General features: G+C 36.8%; 1 protein-coding gene and 1 long non-coding RNA gene across 18 annotated transcripts in view; one reads left to right on the top strand and one right to left on the bottom strand.

Annotated features, from left to right (window-relative positions):
* The window catches only part of LOC110598365 (uncharacterized), a 74,243-nt gene extending 66,083 nt beyond the window's left edge, over positions 1 to 8,160 (top strand). For 9 of the 12 annotated variants that reach the window (XR_013437647.1, XR_013437641.1, XR_013437642.1 and 6 more), the window contains 2 exons: positions 3,201 to 3,268; positions 7,813 to 8,160. This is a non-coding gene — a long non-coding RNA (uncharacterized LOC110598365). The remainder of the gene's footprint in view (positions 1 to 3,200; positions 3,269 to 7,812) is intronic. The other 3 variants (XR_013437650.1, XR_013437651.1, XR_013437648.1) reach the window with 2 other exon arrangements.
* Positions 1 to 17,016, bottom strand: part of Qser1 (glutamine and serine rich 1) — a 76,294-nt gene that overhangs the window by 37,032 nt on the left and 22,246 nt on the right. For 3 of the 6 annotated variants that reach the window (XM_078046269.1, XM_078046268.1, XM_078046270.1), the window contains exons 2-4: positions 15,512 to 15,624; positions 14,991 to 15,152; positions 7,792 to 11,484 (exon numbers count right to left, since the gene is read on the bottom strand). In XM_078046269.1, the coding sequence (XP_077902395.1) occupies positions 7,792 to 11,484; positions 14,991 to 15,152; positions 15,512 to 15,624 (3,968 nt within the window). Of the gene's footprint in view, positions 1 to 7,791; positions 11,485 to 11,702; positions 11,847 to 14,990; positions 15,153 to 15,511; positions 15,625 to 17,016 lie in introns of those variants that run through there. The other 3 variants (XM_078046272.1, XM_078046273.1, XM_078046271.1) reach the window with 2 other exon arrangements.

The following is a 17,016-nucleotide window of genomic DNA, read 5'->3' on the forward strand; positions in this document are numbered from 1 at the left end:
TCCTTATAAAACTATTAATTAAAAAAAAAAATCCTGCCAGGGCTGGGTTATGGCTCAGTGGTAGAGCTCCTGCCTTGCACATGTGAGGCACTGGGTTCAATTCTAAGCACCACATGAAAATAAATATTGTGTGCATCTTTTAAAAAAATCTTAAAAATAATAACTACAAAAAACAAACAAAAAACACAATCCTTCCAAAATGCCTAATAGAATTTGACATACTGATTCTAAAGTTCTTTGATTAGAAAAATCTAATAATAGTGAAAAGAACCATAAAAAGAAGTAACTGCAGAGGACTTAATGCACTGACATATTGTTGAAAAGAGAACAGACAACTAGATTAGTGAAAAAAGAATAAAGTTCAAAAATAGACCCCCAAGTGTGAGAATTTAGTCACTAAAAGTGATTTTTCAGACAAATAGGGGGAAATGGACTAGACAATAAATGTGTTTGAATAATTTAACATCCATTTTGGGGGAAAATGCTAAATCCTTACACTATCCCACAACCTCAAATAAATTTCATAGGCAAGGAGTTAAACAAAACAAAATTAAAACCTAAAGTCTTTAAAAACACTTCAAGAACCATAAAAAACAAACCAAAGGACTCCTGCATTTCATTTTTAAGCTTAAAACACATTTCAGCCAAATGCATTTTATTCACAGAGATACAAACTGAAAGGAAACAACATTTTTGGTTTCACTATGTTCTTGAGCTCTGGGGTTTCAGTCACTTATGTCCTTAACAGTTTACTCTGCACTCCTAGAGCTCCTCCAAGAAGTCCAAGCTGAATGCTATTTAGTTGGACTCCACTTTGAAGAAATATATCATTTACTTTGAATGATATACTTAATTGTAACTAGAAATTGTAACCTTTAATATTCTGCTTCCACTGACTAGGTCCTATAGTTCGGTATTTGATAGAGATTCAGAAACATTTTAATAGTTGTGGAGACCAGGCTGTACCCTGCTCTGAGTGCATTTTATAAAGCAAGAGTTTGCCATGAGTTACTTCATTTTGAGTACAAGTGCCAAGGTAGAATGACTCTATACCGTTTGTGCAAGTAAACCACCATCATCTGCATAGCACAATCATAAATCACAAACAGATAAATTAATCATGCTAATAAAAATGACCACTTGGAAACTTACTAAACTAAATCAGAAGCACATAGCTGTGTAAACATATTAAATTGATATCAGAAAAAAGAGGCCCACGAGCCTACCAGAATCACCAGACATAATCCCCATACTGAAACCCTTAGAGGAAGAAGCACCCTGTTTTAGTCAGCTTTTTTGTTGTTATGATCAAAACACCAGACAAGAACAAGGTAGAGGAGAAAAAGTTCATTAGGTGCTCATGGTTTCAGAGATCTCAGTTCATAGATGGCTGTCCAACATCATTGCTCTGGGCCTGTGAGGAGGAGGAAAGCAACTATGGACACGGCCACCAGAAAGAAGATTAGACAGAGCTCTGCTTACCAGGGACAAAATATATACCTCCACATGCATGCCTCCAGTCACCCACTTCCTCTAGCTACTCCCTATCTGCCCATATTTACTACCCAGTTAATCTATACATACATACATATATATATATATATATATATATATATGTGCGCGTGTATGAATAAAGTGTGATGTGTGACTTGAGTGTTATAGATATTAGTAATAGCTGGAATCAAAGAACTTGTGCTTGCTGGGTGCAGTAGCACATATCTGTAATCCTAGTGGCTTGGGAGGCTGAGGCAGGAAGATCAAGAATTCAAAGCCAGACTCAGCAACTTAACAAGGTCCTAAGTAGCTCAGCAAGACCCTATCTCTAGATAAAATATAAAAAAGGCTGGGAATATGGCTCAGTTGTTAAGTATCCGTGGGTTCAATCCCTGGTACCAACCACCCCTGCAAAAGAAAACCAAAACTTCCTGTGCTTATCCTGCTCATGGCTACCTAGTGACCCACAAGTACTCAATGAATTAAAACTGATGGAAGTGATATACCTTATGAATATGTTGGTAAATTCTGACATTGAGAAAGACGCAAATATGTCAGGTCTATGTTAATGGCATAGCTCACACTTGATAGTTCTGCAAAAACTAGTTTTATACTGCAACTGGATTCAATTTGAAGAGAGTAGGGAACTGTGAAAACAGTGACCATTCCAGATTTTCCCTTCTTTTTATATTCCATTTGTCAGTTTTTATTGTTGTTAAATTTGAAGTGCTAGAGATCCAATCCAAGGCCTCACATTATAAGCCAGTGTTCTGGCACTGAATTATATTCCCAGCCCTCCACGTCATTTTAATGCAAATATAGAAATCAAAGTGTTATAGGACTGTGCTCTATCTTGCCTAAAAGAGGACAGGAGATAATTTAAATTAATCTTAGATAAGATTTCATAGTTTTGTTTTTCTTTTCATAATCCAGTGATGTATATTTATTAATTTAATTCAATACCGGGGATTGAACCCAGGGTTGCTTTACCACTGAACTATATCCCCAGTACTTTCTGTTTTTTAATTTTGAGGTATATTCCTACCATCCCTGATCTCCCCCACCACTTTTTAAACTTCTTACTTTCCAAAGAATCATGGAATTTGGAGGACCACAGGCCCATAATACTTTGTGACTTCACTGAAACTGTCAAAATTCAGAATTCTAGTCACAAAATTTAAAAAAGTGAAATCGAGCAACATAACTTAACTCATACTCCACTTTTTCCCCCCAGAGCTGAGGACTGAATTCAGGGCCTCAAGCATGTTAGGCAAACTCTATTATCCCTGGCTTGCACCCCTATCCCTTTTTATTTCCTTTCAAGACAGTTGCTCAGGCTGGCCTCCAATTTGACATCCTCCTGCCACCTGCCTCCAGATACTTGAGAAGTATAAGCCACCCTGCCTGGCTGTTACTTTTTAAATTTTATTTTGGTACTGGAGACTGAACTCAGGGATTTGCACATGCTCAGTGTGTGCTGTATCACGGAGTTACATACCCCCAGTCCTCACTTTTCTTTTAAATAACTTCATGCATTTAACAGCCATTTATTAAGTATCTACCATATTTCAGGCTTTCAAGGACAAAGATGAACATAGTATGATAACTAAAAAAGTGTCCTTTTCTGTACTAATGCTTTAAATCTCTGAATCTTCTCAAAAACCCTAGCAGAGGCATAACGTATATCGTTATCTGTTATATTTTAGATTTGGAATGTCCCCCAAAGTCTTGTGTTTGATCCTCAATGCAGCAATATTCAAAGGTAGGACTTTAGGTAAGTAATTGAATCATGACAACTATGAACTCATGAATGGATTAACCCACTGATGGCTTCATAATTGAACCGACTATTGGGAGATAGTAAGACCACTGGAGGTCACGCCCTATTGGAGGAAGGTCACTAGGGGCATGTTCTAGAAGATTGCATCTTATCCCTGGTGTCTGTGTATCTGTCTCTTTATCTTCTTTTCCTTTCCTTCTTTGCTTCCTGGGTGTCATGAGGTGAGCAACTCTGTTCCACCATGATGGTTATTCTATCTCACCATAGGCCATAGCAATGAAGCCTGCTCACCATGGACTGAAACCATAAACCAAAACACATCTCTCCTCCTGTAAGTTTTTCTCTTAGGCATTTTGTCACAGCAACAAAGTGCTGACTAACACAGTCAGCTGTTTACAGATAAGGAAATGTCCCCATTTTACAGATAAGGAATATGTCTGAAGTTACATAGAATTAATTTAAACCTTGGGTCATTTAAATCCAAAGCTAAAATTCTTAACTATAACCCTTTGCTGGCCTAAAGGAACACATACTTATAATGAATTATCTGCTGGACTAAAAAATGGAGAAAAGAATAGTGTAAGTAAAAATATGTTCAAAGGTTCACAATTGTGTAAGAGGTTCAGATATCCAAGATCTTGTATCCAAGACATAAGAATCAGTTATCACAGAAGAAGGATTCTGGAACAGCAAGACAGTAAAACACAGAAAAAGGAAAACCTGTTTATCACCTCTCATCATTGTATTTTCCTATGAAATGCAAAAGAATGTTTCAAAGCATAAGTAATAATTAACTTTTCTTTTTTGAGAGCTTATTTGGAGGTTTTAGCAAGAGAGTACAGCTACTTGTATCCCTTGACTGAAGAACAGTCCTCTACAGGGGAAGGTTGTCCTCTTCAGCTTCAGGAGGGATGCACACAGAGCAGTGAGGTAGAAAGGGGACACTCACTCACCAGTCAGATCATTCAAATCAACTCTAGCAACCAAAGGTGTGACAGATGTCACAACCAAATTGCCCTCACTCACATCCTCAAATAAAAAATTCCTTTTTTATAAAGATAAATCTGACAACAATGTGGAGGATGGATTGATATAGAGACTGGTGAAAAATACCTAATTAGAAGTCTGTTGCAATAGCTCAAGTGAAATGCTGAGTTCTTAGCGACAAATCCTCTGAAATGGAAATGAGGACAACCACTCCATTCACAATATCCTCAAAAAAAATAAAATACTTGGGAATCAACCTAACAAAAGAGGTGAAAGACTTATACAATGAAAACTACAGAACCCTAAAGAGAGAAATAGAAGACAATCTTAGAAGATGGAAAAATATACCCTGTTCATGGATAGGCAGAATGAACATCATCAAAATGGCGATATTACCAAAAGTTCTCTAAAGGTTTAATGCAATGCCAATCAAAATCCCAACAGCATTTCTTGTAGAAATAGATAAAGCAATCATGAAATTCATATGGAAAAATAAAAGACCCAGAATAGCAAAAACAATGCTAAGCAGGAAATGTGAATCAGGCGGTATAGCAATACCAGACTTCAAATTATACTACAGAGGAATAGTAACAAAAACAGCATGGTACTGGTACCAAAACAGGCAGGTAAACCAATGGTACAGAATAGAGGACACAGAGACTAATCCACAAAACTACAACTATCTTATATTTGATAAAGGGGCTAAAAGCATGCAATGGAGGAAGGATAGCATCTTCAACAAATGGTGCTGGGAAAACTGGAAATCCATATGCAACAAAATGAAACTGAATCCCTTTCTCTCGCCATGCACAAAAGTTAACTCAAAATGGATCAAGGAGCTTGATATCAAATCAGAGACAAGGCGTCTGATAGAAGAAAAAGTTGGCTCCGATCTACATACTGTGGGGTCGGGCTCGAAATTCCTTAATAGGACACCCATAGCACAAGAGTTAATAACTAGAATCAAAAAATGGTACTTACTCAAACTAAAAAGTTTTTTTCTCAGCAAAAGAAACAGTAAGAGAGGTAAATAGGGAGCCTACATCATGGGAACAAATCTTTACTCCTCACACTTCAGATAGAGCCCTAATATCCAGAGTATACAAAGAACTCAAAAAATTAGACAATAAGATAACAAATAACCCAATCAACAAATGGGCCAAGAATCTGAACAGACACTTCTCAGAGGAGGACATACAATCAATCAACAAGTACATGAAAAAATGCTCACCATCTCTAGCAGTCAGAGAAACGCAAATCAAAACCACCCTAAGATACCATCTCACTCCAGTAAGATTGGCAGCCATTATGAAGTCAAACAACAACAAGTGCTGGTGAGGATGTGGGGAAAAGGGTACACTTGTACATTGTTGGTGGGACTGCAAATTGGTGCAGCCAATTTGGAAAGCAGTATGGAGATTTCTTGGAAAGCTGGGAATGGACCAGCTATTCCCCTTCTGGGTCTATTCCCTAAAGACCTAAAAAGAGCATGCTACAGGGACACTGATACATCGATGTTCATAGCAGCACAATTCACAATAGCAAGACTGTGGAACCAACCTAGATGCCCTTCAATAGACGAATGGATAAAAAAAAATGTGGCATTTATACACAATGGAGTATTACTCTGCATTAAAAAATGACAAAATCATAGAATTTGCAGGGAAATGGATGGCATTAGAGCAGATTATGCTAAGTGAAGCTAGCCAATCCCTAAAAAACAAATGCCAAATGTCTTCTTTGATATAAGGAGAGTAACTAAGAACAGAGTAGGGACAAAGAGCTTGAGAAGAAGATTAACATTAAACAGGGATGAGAGGTGGGAGGGAAAGGGAGAGAGAAGGGAAATTGCATGGAAATGGAAGGAGACCCTCAGGGTTATACAAAATTACATACAAGAGGAAGTGAGGGGAAAGGGAAAAATAATACAAGGGGGAGAAATGAATTACAGTAGAGGGGGTAGAGAGAAGAGGGGAGGGGAGGGGAGAGGGGGGGAGGAGAGGGGAGGGGTGATAGTAGAGGATAGGAAAGGCAGCAGAATACAACAGACACTAGTATGGCAATATGTAAATCAATGGAAGTGTAATTGATGTGATTCTGCAATCTGTATACGGAATAAAAATGGGAGTTCATAACCCACTTGAATCAAAGTGTGAAATATGATATATCAAGAACTATGTAATGTTTTGAACAACCAATGATAAAAAAAATAAAGACATTAAAAAAAAAAAAGAAATGCTGAGTTCTTGTAGATGAAGCAACAGAGATGGTAAAGAGAGACCTGATAGTGAGGACTGAGTGGATGGGGATGATTATAATTAAAAATTTAATCATGGTCATCTGGAAGAAACTAGTTTTAGATTCATGTTTTAGATCAGAGACTACTAAAGGTTTGTTCTAGAAACAAAAAAAGGAAATATAATAATAATGGCAAAGCAGTCTGAATTGGGAAAGAAGTTATATATTTACTAGGATGCCCATATCCATAGTAATTTCTTTGAATCAAAAACTGATTTTCTATTATGCTAATTTCCTTGTTTAATAAAATGAGAATTCTTTAGAAATGTATGTATTATCAAACAACTGTGCTAATAGATTATTTGGATTATCAGCTGTTTCACATCAATCTAGCAGTCACAACTGGTCCCAAGTCTGGAAGGAAGTTGAGAAGTACATTATGAAACAGAGATTAAGTCTTAAAGCACAACCCTGATTATATAAAAGAATTCAGCAGGAATGCAGACAAATCTGGGTTCAGATTCCATGTTTTCATTTATTCAGTCATACCATCTGTATATCAGAAGTAATGATGCACATCTAATAACTATATTATTATTATAAGTAATTTTTTTTTTGTGGTGCTGGGGAATCAAACCAAGGGCCTTGTGCATGCAAGGCAAGCACTCTACCAACTAAGCTATATCTCCACTCCTGTTATAAATATTTTTTCTTGGAATCTTCCTTAAAATAGTAACTTTTACACTTACCTGTCAATTATTTACAGAAAGACACTGCTTCTTAAAACATTTCCTCTATTAATCATAGAATAAAGTGAAACACATACCCAAAGATTTGATATGATTTGAGGCTAGTAGAAAATTGTAAAGTTTTATTTTAATTAGATCAGTAATGTGCATGCTGCACACAATGGTATTTAAAAGTAAAATGCCAATCTTCAGGTAAAATTGGCATATCAAGAAAATATGCCAGGTTTACACAACAGGACCCCAATACCATACCTCATATCCAAAAGCTACTTAAAATGTCTCAGATTAGAAGTCTAGATAGCATGCTATGTGTTAAGCTATCTGTGGCAAAAAGCCAAGAAAAATCAGAACTACTCAACCTAAAACAAAAACTCTCCTAGGCAGGGCAAATGCTAAATGTTTAGGCATTATGTTCTGAAAATTTATTTTGCAAACATGCTTTAAGCTAAAAACAAAACAAAACAAAACAAAAACGTAAATGGTAGGTTATAGCTGGAAAAATAATAGTAGAAAGTCTTAACTGTGAATTATTTAAAACTTTACCTGTTTTCTTCTTTTTATCAGAATCTGCATCCAAAGCAGTTAAGGGAGTAGAGATGTTTTTATAAACATCATGACTGCATACAGCAGGATCTTCTTCATCAGAAGAAAATGAAGATAAATGCTCCAAGTTTTTAAGTTTGTTGCCAGCTTTTTCTGATGGACTATTATTGCCTCCAGTTTCAGACACTAAAGGTGTGGGTGTTGTAGATGAAGTTTTGGGAAGTGGTGGGGGACAAAATGTACGAACAATCTGGGTTCCTGGTCGTCTGGTCCTGTTAGGCATTCGGACAGCAAGAGTAGAAAACTGTTGCTTGGGTCCAGATTTCAGAAAATCTAAGAAAGAAGCAATAAATCCTGTTTTGACTTCTGGTTGTTTTTCCTCTACTTCTTTGATCTTCTGTCTCATCTTTTCTTGATGCTGATAACCATCATGGCAGCTTTCAGAGGAAGGAGGAGTATAGGGTAAATATATATCTGTTCCCATGGGATTCTGGCGTTTGCCTTGGGAAGGTCTTTTCAGATGTTTCTGATTATTGTTGTCTTCATCTTTAATTTGTCCTTTTCCTTTAGCTTTTTTCTTTGGAAGGTTAAAATGTATTAGATCTTGGTTTTCTTCTTCAATCTTGACACTGATTGCATCCCCAGGTTGGGCCATGGCCAACAGTGCAAGTGCACTTCTAGTGGGGTTCACTGACACATTATTATCATCAGCACCTAAAGTAAATTCACTCTCTGATGTAGCACTTTCTCCACTTATGCTTCTACTACTAGAAACAAACTCTTGGTTTCTGTTATTATTTAATGTATTATCAATGGGAACTTCACTGTCTTCTTCAGATTCATTACTGGTAGTAGACTGTTTCTTGAATGGGCCAGAGTTTTGTTCCTGGACTTCATGACTTGGTCCAACTACTGCCGAAGTTACTTTAGTTGGTATATTTTGACCAGGTGTTTCAACATGCTGTTGATCAAGAGTCATTTTTGACTGAAGGGTAGGTATGGATGAAAGGTTTACAGTAACCTGATTTCCATTTAAAGAAATATCATCTATATTCTGTGGCTTTCCTACTGTAGCTGTTAGAGAGTTAAAATCTGAGGTCACATGCCTGACATCTAATGCTGGCTGAAAATGAGATTTAGAATCACCACCTTCAACAGCTTGCATGCTTTCATTTGAAGCTGACTTGGGAAAATCAGAAGGTGTAACTCCACAAGCTGCTGCTGTAGCTGCTAAGATATCATCTACATTTGATAAAATATTTCTTTCATCACTGAGAAGCATTGCCTCTGGAAAACACATTGATCCAAGAGAAACAAACTGGTTCTTTGAATCATGTTGATTTGTTTCACTGAAATGACCCTTTGTTGGAAGATGCTGTAATGGTTTTGAGGGTTCAGAGAGGTCCATTTTCATAATTTCAGGATTTTGAGGATGGATCTGCTGTTGAGAATGATCACCATTGCTCTGAATAATATGACCATCCAATTGAAGGAAAGGATTCACTACTTGTTGAGGACTTTGGACACGTTGAACTTGTAAAGACGCCTTTACTTGTCCTAAACCTGCCTGTAGTATTGACTGTTGAAGAATCTGTAAATCACAGGCAGAATCTAAAAGAAGCTGTGTATTAGGAAGAGATGTCTGGTGGCCATGTCCTAAAGCATGATTTGGAATTTGAATCTGAGATGCATTAATTATTTGATCATGCTGTTCCTGGACCTTGGCTTCATGAACCTTATGTATAAGAGAATGCTGTTGGCTTAGGTCTTTAGCATTTAACCTTATTTGTGGAGTCTGCATTAAATCAGTTTTCTTAAGATCAAGGGTTGCTCCATTATTGGCTTGGCCAATTTGTTGGTTAAGTTGTGTCACTGAACCAACCAAGTTTTCTTCTTTTTTTGACCCTTGTGGAGTAATCCCAACAACTTGATCTTCAAGATGGGAATTACTTCTGATCACACTCTGAGAATATCTGTCATCTGCCTTTGACACTTTATAAGTTGATTCTTGAGCATTGATTTCCCCATCAGATAGCCTTGGGGTTGATGTCTCTAAAGACGACTGTGGCTGCAATGCCTGTAACTCTTGAATTGGAAAATCATCTTCTTGCTTTGAAGATGTATAGACATTTGAGTCAAGTTTTCTTTCAGCATAAGACTTTGGATCTGGGGAAGGTATGTTATTCTGTAATGTCTGACAATGAGTAGAGGATGCAAAAGATGATGACTGGATTGCAGGCAAAAACTTCTGGGACTGGGAAGATGATGAATCTTGAGTCTGAGCATTTTGAGAAGAATGCATGGAAATATAATTCTGAGTTGAGCTAGAGTCTGGCAATTTCTGAGCCCGTGAGGCAGAAGAATAAGAAAGAGAAGGGGCTGTCAATGTCAGGGACTGCCCTGAAGCATAGCTTTCTGAAGGACTAACAACTGACAACACTTGTGATTGAGATGAATAACTAACCTGGGTCTGGCTAACTGGTGATAAACCCTGAGAGTGACTAGATGAATAACTTTGAGACTGACTGACTGAAGACAGATCTCTTGTATGATCAGGGTAATTCTCATTTGTAACTGAAGTTAATACTTCTTGTTGATTGGATGAATAACTGAGTGTCTGACTTTCAGAAGTTATAGGCCGAGAAGACCCAGAAAAAGTCAATGTTTTATACAAGGATGGCAATTTCTCCACTTTGCTGGACCTATAAACCTGTGAATGAACAATAGATGGCACATTGTGTGGCTGTACTAAACCATAATTTTGGGACTGACTAACTGATAACAGGCTTGGTAGCTGTGCTGTAGAATAAATCTGTGCTTGACCTGATATTACAGAACTCTGGTTATGTAAAGGTTTGGCATAGGTTAGTGTTTGCACAGGAGGAATTATACTTTGAGGTTTTGGGATCTTAGTTGATATTAGTGGTTGTTTTGTAGAACAGCTGTTTATTTTTGTAGTAGGAGCAGCATACCCTGATGAGGGAATTGCAGATGAGTAAGATTGAGCAAGTTCCACTGAAACCTGTGGGGTCTTCGGTTGCAATCCTCCATTGCTCACCTGAGGAGAATCTCCAATTGGGCTACAGGTTAAGGATGACTGCCTGGTTGTTTCCTGAAAGCTAACTACACTTGTATTTGATAGATAACTATGTAAGGAATGCTGTGAACCAGTCAGTTGTGACTGAATAGACTGGGTACCTGAAGGCCGCTGATGGTGTTTAATAACACTACATTCTCGAAGAAGAGCTCTTTCAATGGAAGCAGTAGAATTAGTGAAAAGGGTTGAACTGTAGGCTTGAGGAGTCTGCTGGGCTCCCCCAAGTGCTGAAGGCAACAAACTAAATTGAGGTTGTAAAAGATGGGGTGCAGACTCTTGAGCTGAACGATATGTTGAAGACTGAGGTGGTATGCTGTTACTCAATGCAGAACTGCCCAGGCGCTCAAATGCCAAAGCAGTTGGAAGAGTTCCCTGGGAAGTCTTAATTTGTAACAAAGGGTCATGAGGATTTAAAATTCCATTTGATGTAGTGTTAAAAGTTGAATCCTGAAGCACCAAAGGTGAGGTGGTGGCAAAGTTTCTATTGCTAAAGGTGGTAGGATGCTGATAAGCAGAAGGGGCAGATGGTGGAAGAGTTCCAGTGGTTGGCAAAGGTCCAGTAACAAACAGCTCAGTTGCTGCTGAGGAATGCATACCTATGAAGAGAAAGCAAAAAGATTATTATGCAGTTACAGAACAAATAAATAAATGCTTTCATTGAAGTGAATTATGTAACCCTCAATTCATCAAAGTACTGTAAGGTTGGGCTGGGGTTGTGGCTCAGTGTTACAGTACTCGCCTAGCACATGTGAGGACCTGGATTTGATCCTCAGCATCACATAAATAAATAAAATAAAGATATTGGGCCACTTACAACTAAATAAAATATTTTTTAAAAAGTACTGTAAGGTTGGGCTGGGGATGTGGCTCAAGCGGTAGCGTGCTCGCCTGGCATGCATGCGACCTGGGTTCGATCCTCAGCACCACATACCAACAAAGATGTTGTGTCCGCCGAGAACTAAAAGAAAAAATAAATATTAAAAATTCAAAAAAAAAAAAGTACTGTAAGGTTAAAAGCCTCATAAGTCAGTTCTCTATGTAAATATTGAAAATTATATTTCAAAATAGCTCTCTTTCTTAAAACAAAAATAATTTTATAAAGGTATCAGTAATTCATATCTTTATTGTAACAGAATACAGTTGGACATGGCCATATTAAAATTAAGAAAACTGGGACTGGGGCTGGGGCTGGGGCTGGGGCTCAGCGGTAACGCACTTGCCTGGCACGTGTAAGGCACTGGGTTTGATTCTCAGCACCGCATATAAATAAATGAAATAAACATCTATCAACAACTAAAAAAAAAATTAAGAAACCAGTAAAAATGTATGTAATCAATAGTGATTAATTTACCTTAAGTTCCCAATGCAAAATACCAATAAGGTAAAATGTACAAAACAGTAAAAGGGAAAATCAACAGTAAACTGCCTATATCCAACATGATAAATCAATCTAAAAATAATAGTGAAGTTAACATCGAAAAGGTTTTTATATCAAAATATATTCATTTTGAAAATCTCTCTCATTTTAAGGTTGACTTCCTATATAACAATAGACTTCCCAATAACAATAAATGAATAATTATTATGCAAGACTGATCAGAAATTAATGATGTCAGTAGGCTGTTAACATACCTGGACAGCATTCTAGCAACACACAACGAAAGTATACAACTTTTTTTTAAAAAATATTTTGTTTTAGTTGTAGTTGGATACAATATCTTTATCTTATTTTTTTTATGTGGTACTGAGGATTGAACCCAGTGTGTCATACGTGCTAGGCAAGTGCACTACTGCTGAGCCACAATACCATCCCCTACAACATTTTTTTTTCCTTTTTTTTTTTTGTTGCTGATATAACTTTTGTCCTCACACATACTAGGCAAGTGCTCTACCACTGAGCTACAACCCTAGCCCTAATATACATACCCTTTTGATCCCAAAGTTCCACTTCTAGAAAATTATTCCATAGGAATAACTAGACACAAAGAGATTTGTACAAGCTATGTACTATAGTTCTTACAATTATAAGTACAAACAACCAAAACACATAAAAAACTTACGGCATATCCTAACAATAAATATTGATTAGGTAGAAATATATGTTTTGACACAGAAAAATAATCAAGAAGAATAAATACCAAGCTATTACTTCCTCTCTAAAAAAAAGTGGAACTATGTGGCATGAACTAAGAAAGTTAAGGCAGGAGGATCAAAAACTACCTGGCCAACTAAGCAACACCCTATCTCAAAATAAAATTAAAAATAAAGAAAAAAGGGGGGAGGTCAGGGCTTCAATCCCTGTCTACCAACTTTCTCCCCCCAAAAAAGGGAAGAAAGGAAGGAAGAAAATTATTTCTGGAAGGAAAAACTTAAGCTATGGTTTTAAAATACTGTTCTATCTTATACTAATCATTAATGATCTCTTTAGAAGCAGGGGGAAAATGTTGCTAGGCATGGTAAGAAGCTCTATTAATGGGATTTATATCAGAATGAGTTATTACTTAAAAATATCTTCTCAGGGTTGGTGGTATAGCTCAGTGGTAAAGCACTTGCCTATCATGGACACAGCACTGAGTTCAACACTCAACACAATAAACAAAACCCTTAAATATGCTGACATTTCTTCTTTAAAACAAACAGCCTCTCCCAAGAAATTTCATGTTATTTTACAAAAAATAAAAATATACAGTAATTTTTAAAATGTTGAAAATTTAAATTGAAAAATCAAATAAAGAAAAGGTTCATATGGGCCTTATAATTATTGTTAAAAATGAGTATATGGGCTGGGGATGTGGCTCAAGCGGTAGAGCCCTCGCCTGGCATGCGTACAGCCCAGGTTCTATCCTCAGCACCACATACCAACAAAGATGTTGTGTCCGCCGAGAACTAAAAAATAAATATTAAAAAAAAAAATTCTCTCTCTCTCTCACTCTCCTCTCTCACTCTCTCTTTAAAAAAAAAAATGAGTATAATAAGCTGGGCACAATGACACATGCCTGTAATTCTAGTGACTCGGGAGGCTAAGGCAGGAGGAACTCAAATTGGAGGCCAGCCTGGGAAACTTACTTAAGACCCTTAGCAACCTAGTAAGACCCTGCCTCAAAAGAAAACACAGTAGTAAAGCGCCCCTGGATTTAAACCCCACTATCAAAAAAGAAGAAATGAAAGAAGGAAGGAGAAAGAGAGGAAGAGGGAGAGAAGAAGGGAGGAAATGAGGAGGGGAGGAAATGAGTATAACATAATATCAACTGTAATGCTTTTGAATTTTTTTTAAGGTGCTGGGATTGAGCCCAGGGCTTCAAGCATGCTAAGCAAGTGATCTTAACACTAAGCTACAACCTTACTCCCAAACTTGTAGTGTTTTTTTTAAGTGATGATTTGATCTCTTTGATCAAGGATAATTTTATAGAATACTAAAAATGAAATGATCATAAGATTATTATTTTACTGCAATGCCAGAAGACATTAAAATAATTGAAATTTAATTTTTGCTCCTTCCAAACGAACAAGTATTTAAACTGCCAAACACAAACTTTACATCTGAGTTTATCTTTAATGATTACCAACCCTGGCCTGGGGTTTCGGCTCCATGGTAGAGTGCTTGCCTACCATGTGTGAGGCACTGGGTTCAATCCTCAGCACCACATAAAAATAAATTAAATAATAAAATGGAAGTTTTTTTTTTTTTTTAAAGTTAGTCCGAGGAATCCTTAAAAAAAAAAAAAAAGAAAATAATTACTAACCCTTCAATATGAACTTGCTAGTTTTCAGAATGCTAAAACTGAATTTCTGTTTACAAATTCTTGAATTTTATCTATCTTAAAATTATTAAAAAAAAAAAAAAAAGAAAGAAAAAAATTCCAGGTTTTAAAGCCTTTGGAATTCACTCTCAGGCACACTACCATAATGATAGGGCCACAGAAGTGTATTTTTTTTTTAAGTTGTTGATGGACCTTTATTTTATTTATTTGTATATGGTGCTAAGAATCGAAGCCAGTGCCTCATGCATGCCAGGCATGTGTGCTACCACTGAGCCACAACCCCAGCCCCAAGAAGTGTATTTTTGACCAGTAATTTTTAGAGGACTTCAAAAAAGAATCACCTGTCTGCCAGGATGGAGCCCTGAATTGTGGTAAAAGAGTAGTTCCTGAAGAAGCAGCCTGAGCAGTTCGGGACTCAGCAGTAGAGAGAAAATTCATCACGGAAGATTCCTTAGTGTTAGTGCTGGCACTGTTCACGCTAGTATCAAACATTCCTGAAAGACCTACAAATGAAGGATAAAATATATCTCAAGGTAAAAATAAATACTTTAAATAAAATTATTTCCCTATTCTATTTCTGAAAATTGAGGTAAAATAATTCTATAATCCTAAACTGTTTTACTTTCAAATAGAAAGCAAGTATTAATTTGACCAAGCATATTCATAACTTAAAATCCCTAAAGATGCATAAAAGATGTCTCAATCTATTAATTACAAAGCTTTTAATGTCATTTTCATTTTAACATTTCCCCTGATATTTCCTTTACACATTATATTTATAACCCAAAAGATGAAAATTGATTTTTTTCTTATTTACTAAATGTATACAGATTCATAGTATATTTCACAATAGAACTGTTACCAGTTGGTTGAGGTGTGGAGGCATATCCAGGAATCTGATGAGAGGCTACAAATGTCTGTCTCTGAAGGAGATCTGTTTCAGACTCTGAGGGATGTCCTTCTTCATAACTTAAACTAGAGGATATTAAAAATCAGTAACCATACAATGGATTCCACTGTTATGTATAATTATAATGCACCAGTAAAGTAATCAATAACCAAATACACAGAGTCCAAACCATATCATCAACAAATTTCTAGAAAAACCATTAAAAGTCATAAAAGTTGGCCAGGAGTGGTGGTGTACACCTGTCAGCTTGGACTTGGAAGGCTGAAGGAAGAAGATTGCAAGTTGGAAGCCAGCCATTAGTGAGAACCTGTCTCAAATTTTAAAAAAAAGAAAGGAGTGGGTTGGGGATGTAGCTCAGTGGTAAAGTGTTCCTGGGGTCAACTCCCGGTGTCCCCCCGCCCCGCCCCCGCAAAAAACAATAAACGTTGTCTCAACCAAGAAGCACCTGGAAGTAGCAAATAAAAAACAAAAATAGTAGAAATCTTTGACCAAATTCCAACCTGTAGATAAGTACATCAAATATAATTTAACAATACTGTCACAAAGAAAAATTAATTGAAAATTTACTACACAGAAGAATGATGCATACATTTTCCTTAATTCAACTTTATCTTGAACAGTCTTTACTAGCAGAGATAACATGACATAGTACAAAGAACATCCTGGAAACCAGGAGAGCCTAATTTACTGTCCAAACCTCTGGATTCTACCAATGAGTTACATCACCAGCTCTATTTTGCAGTACTGAGACTGAAATTTAGAGGCATTCTACCACTTAATAACATCCTCAGTTCCCCAGTGCCCTGCCTTTTTATTTTTTTATTATTATATTTTAAAATATTTATTTTTTAATTGTAGTTGGACACAATACCTTTATTTATTTATTTTTATGTGGTGGTTAGGATCGAACCCAGGGCCTCGCATGTGTTAGGCGATCGCTCTACGGCTGAGCCACAATCCCAGTCCCTGCCCTGCCTTTTTAAAAATTCTGAGACAGAATTGCTGAGGCTGGCCTCAAACTCACAATCCTCTTGCCTCAGCCTCCCCAGGCTGGAATTATAGGCTTGCACTAGCACACTTGGTCTCTCTCAACAATTTTATAAGATATGATGTTTTGGGGCTGGAGATATAGTTCAGTGGTAGAGCTCTGGGTTCTACCACTGCAGGGTGTGTGTGTGTGGAATACATACATATACAGAGAGAGATTTTAAAAAATTATTATATGGTATATGGAGATGGGCCAGCTGTGGGATATTGAATAACACATGACAAAAGACATATTAATAAACTGCCTTCTCGTTTGATAGAGTTGCATAGTTCGTGAAAAATTACAAATGATCACTAAAGTTGGATGCCTATAATTTTTGTTGATACATAACTCTTATATAATTGGCTACTTAAAAATATATAGCTCAGTAGTATTTAGTATACATACATTCATATGTTTATATATGAAT

The sequence above is a fragment of the Ictidomys tridecemlineatus genome, chromosome 4, assembly GCF_052094955.1.
Source record: "Ictidomys tridecemlineatus isolate mIctTri1 chromosome 4, mIctTri1.hap1, whole genome shotgun sequence".
Taxonomy (NCBI): Eukaryota; Metazoa; Chordata; class Mammalia; order Rodentia; family Sciuridae; genus Ictidomys; species Ictidomys tridecemlineatus.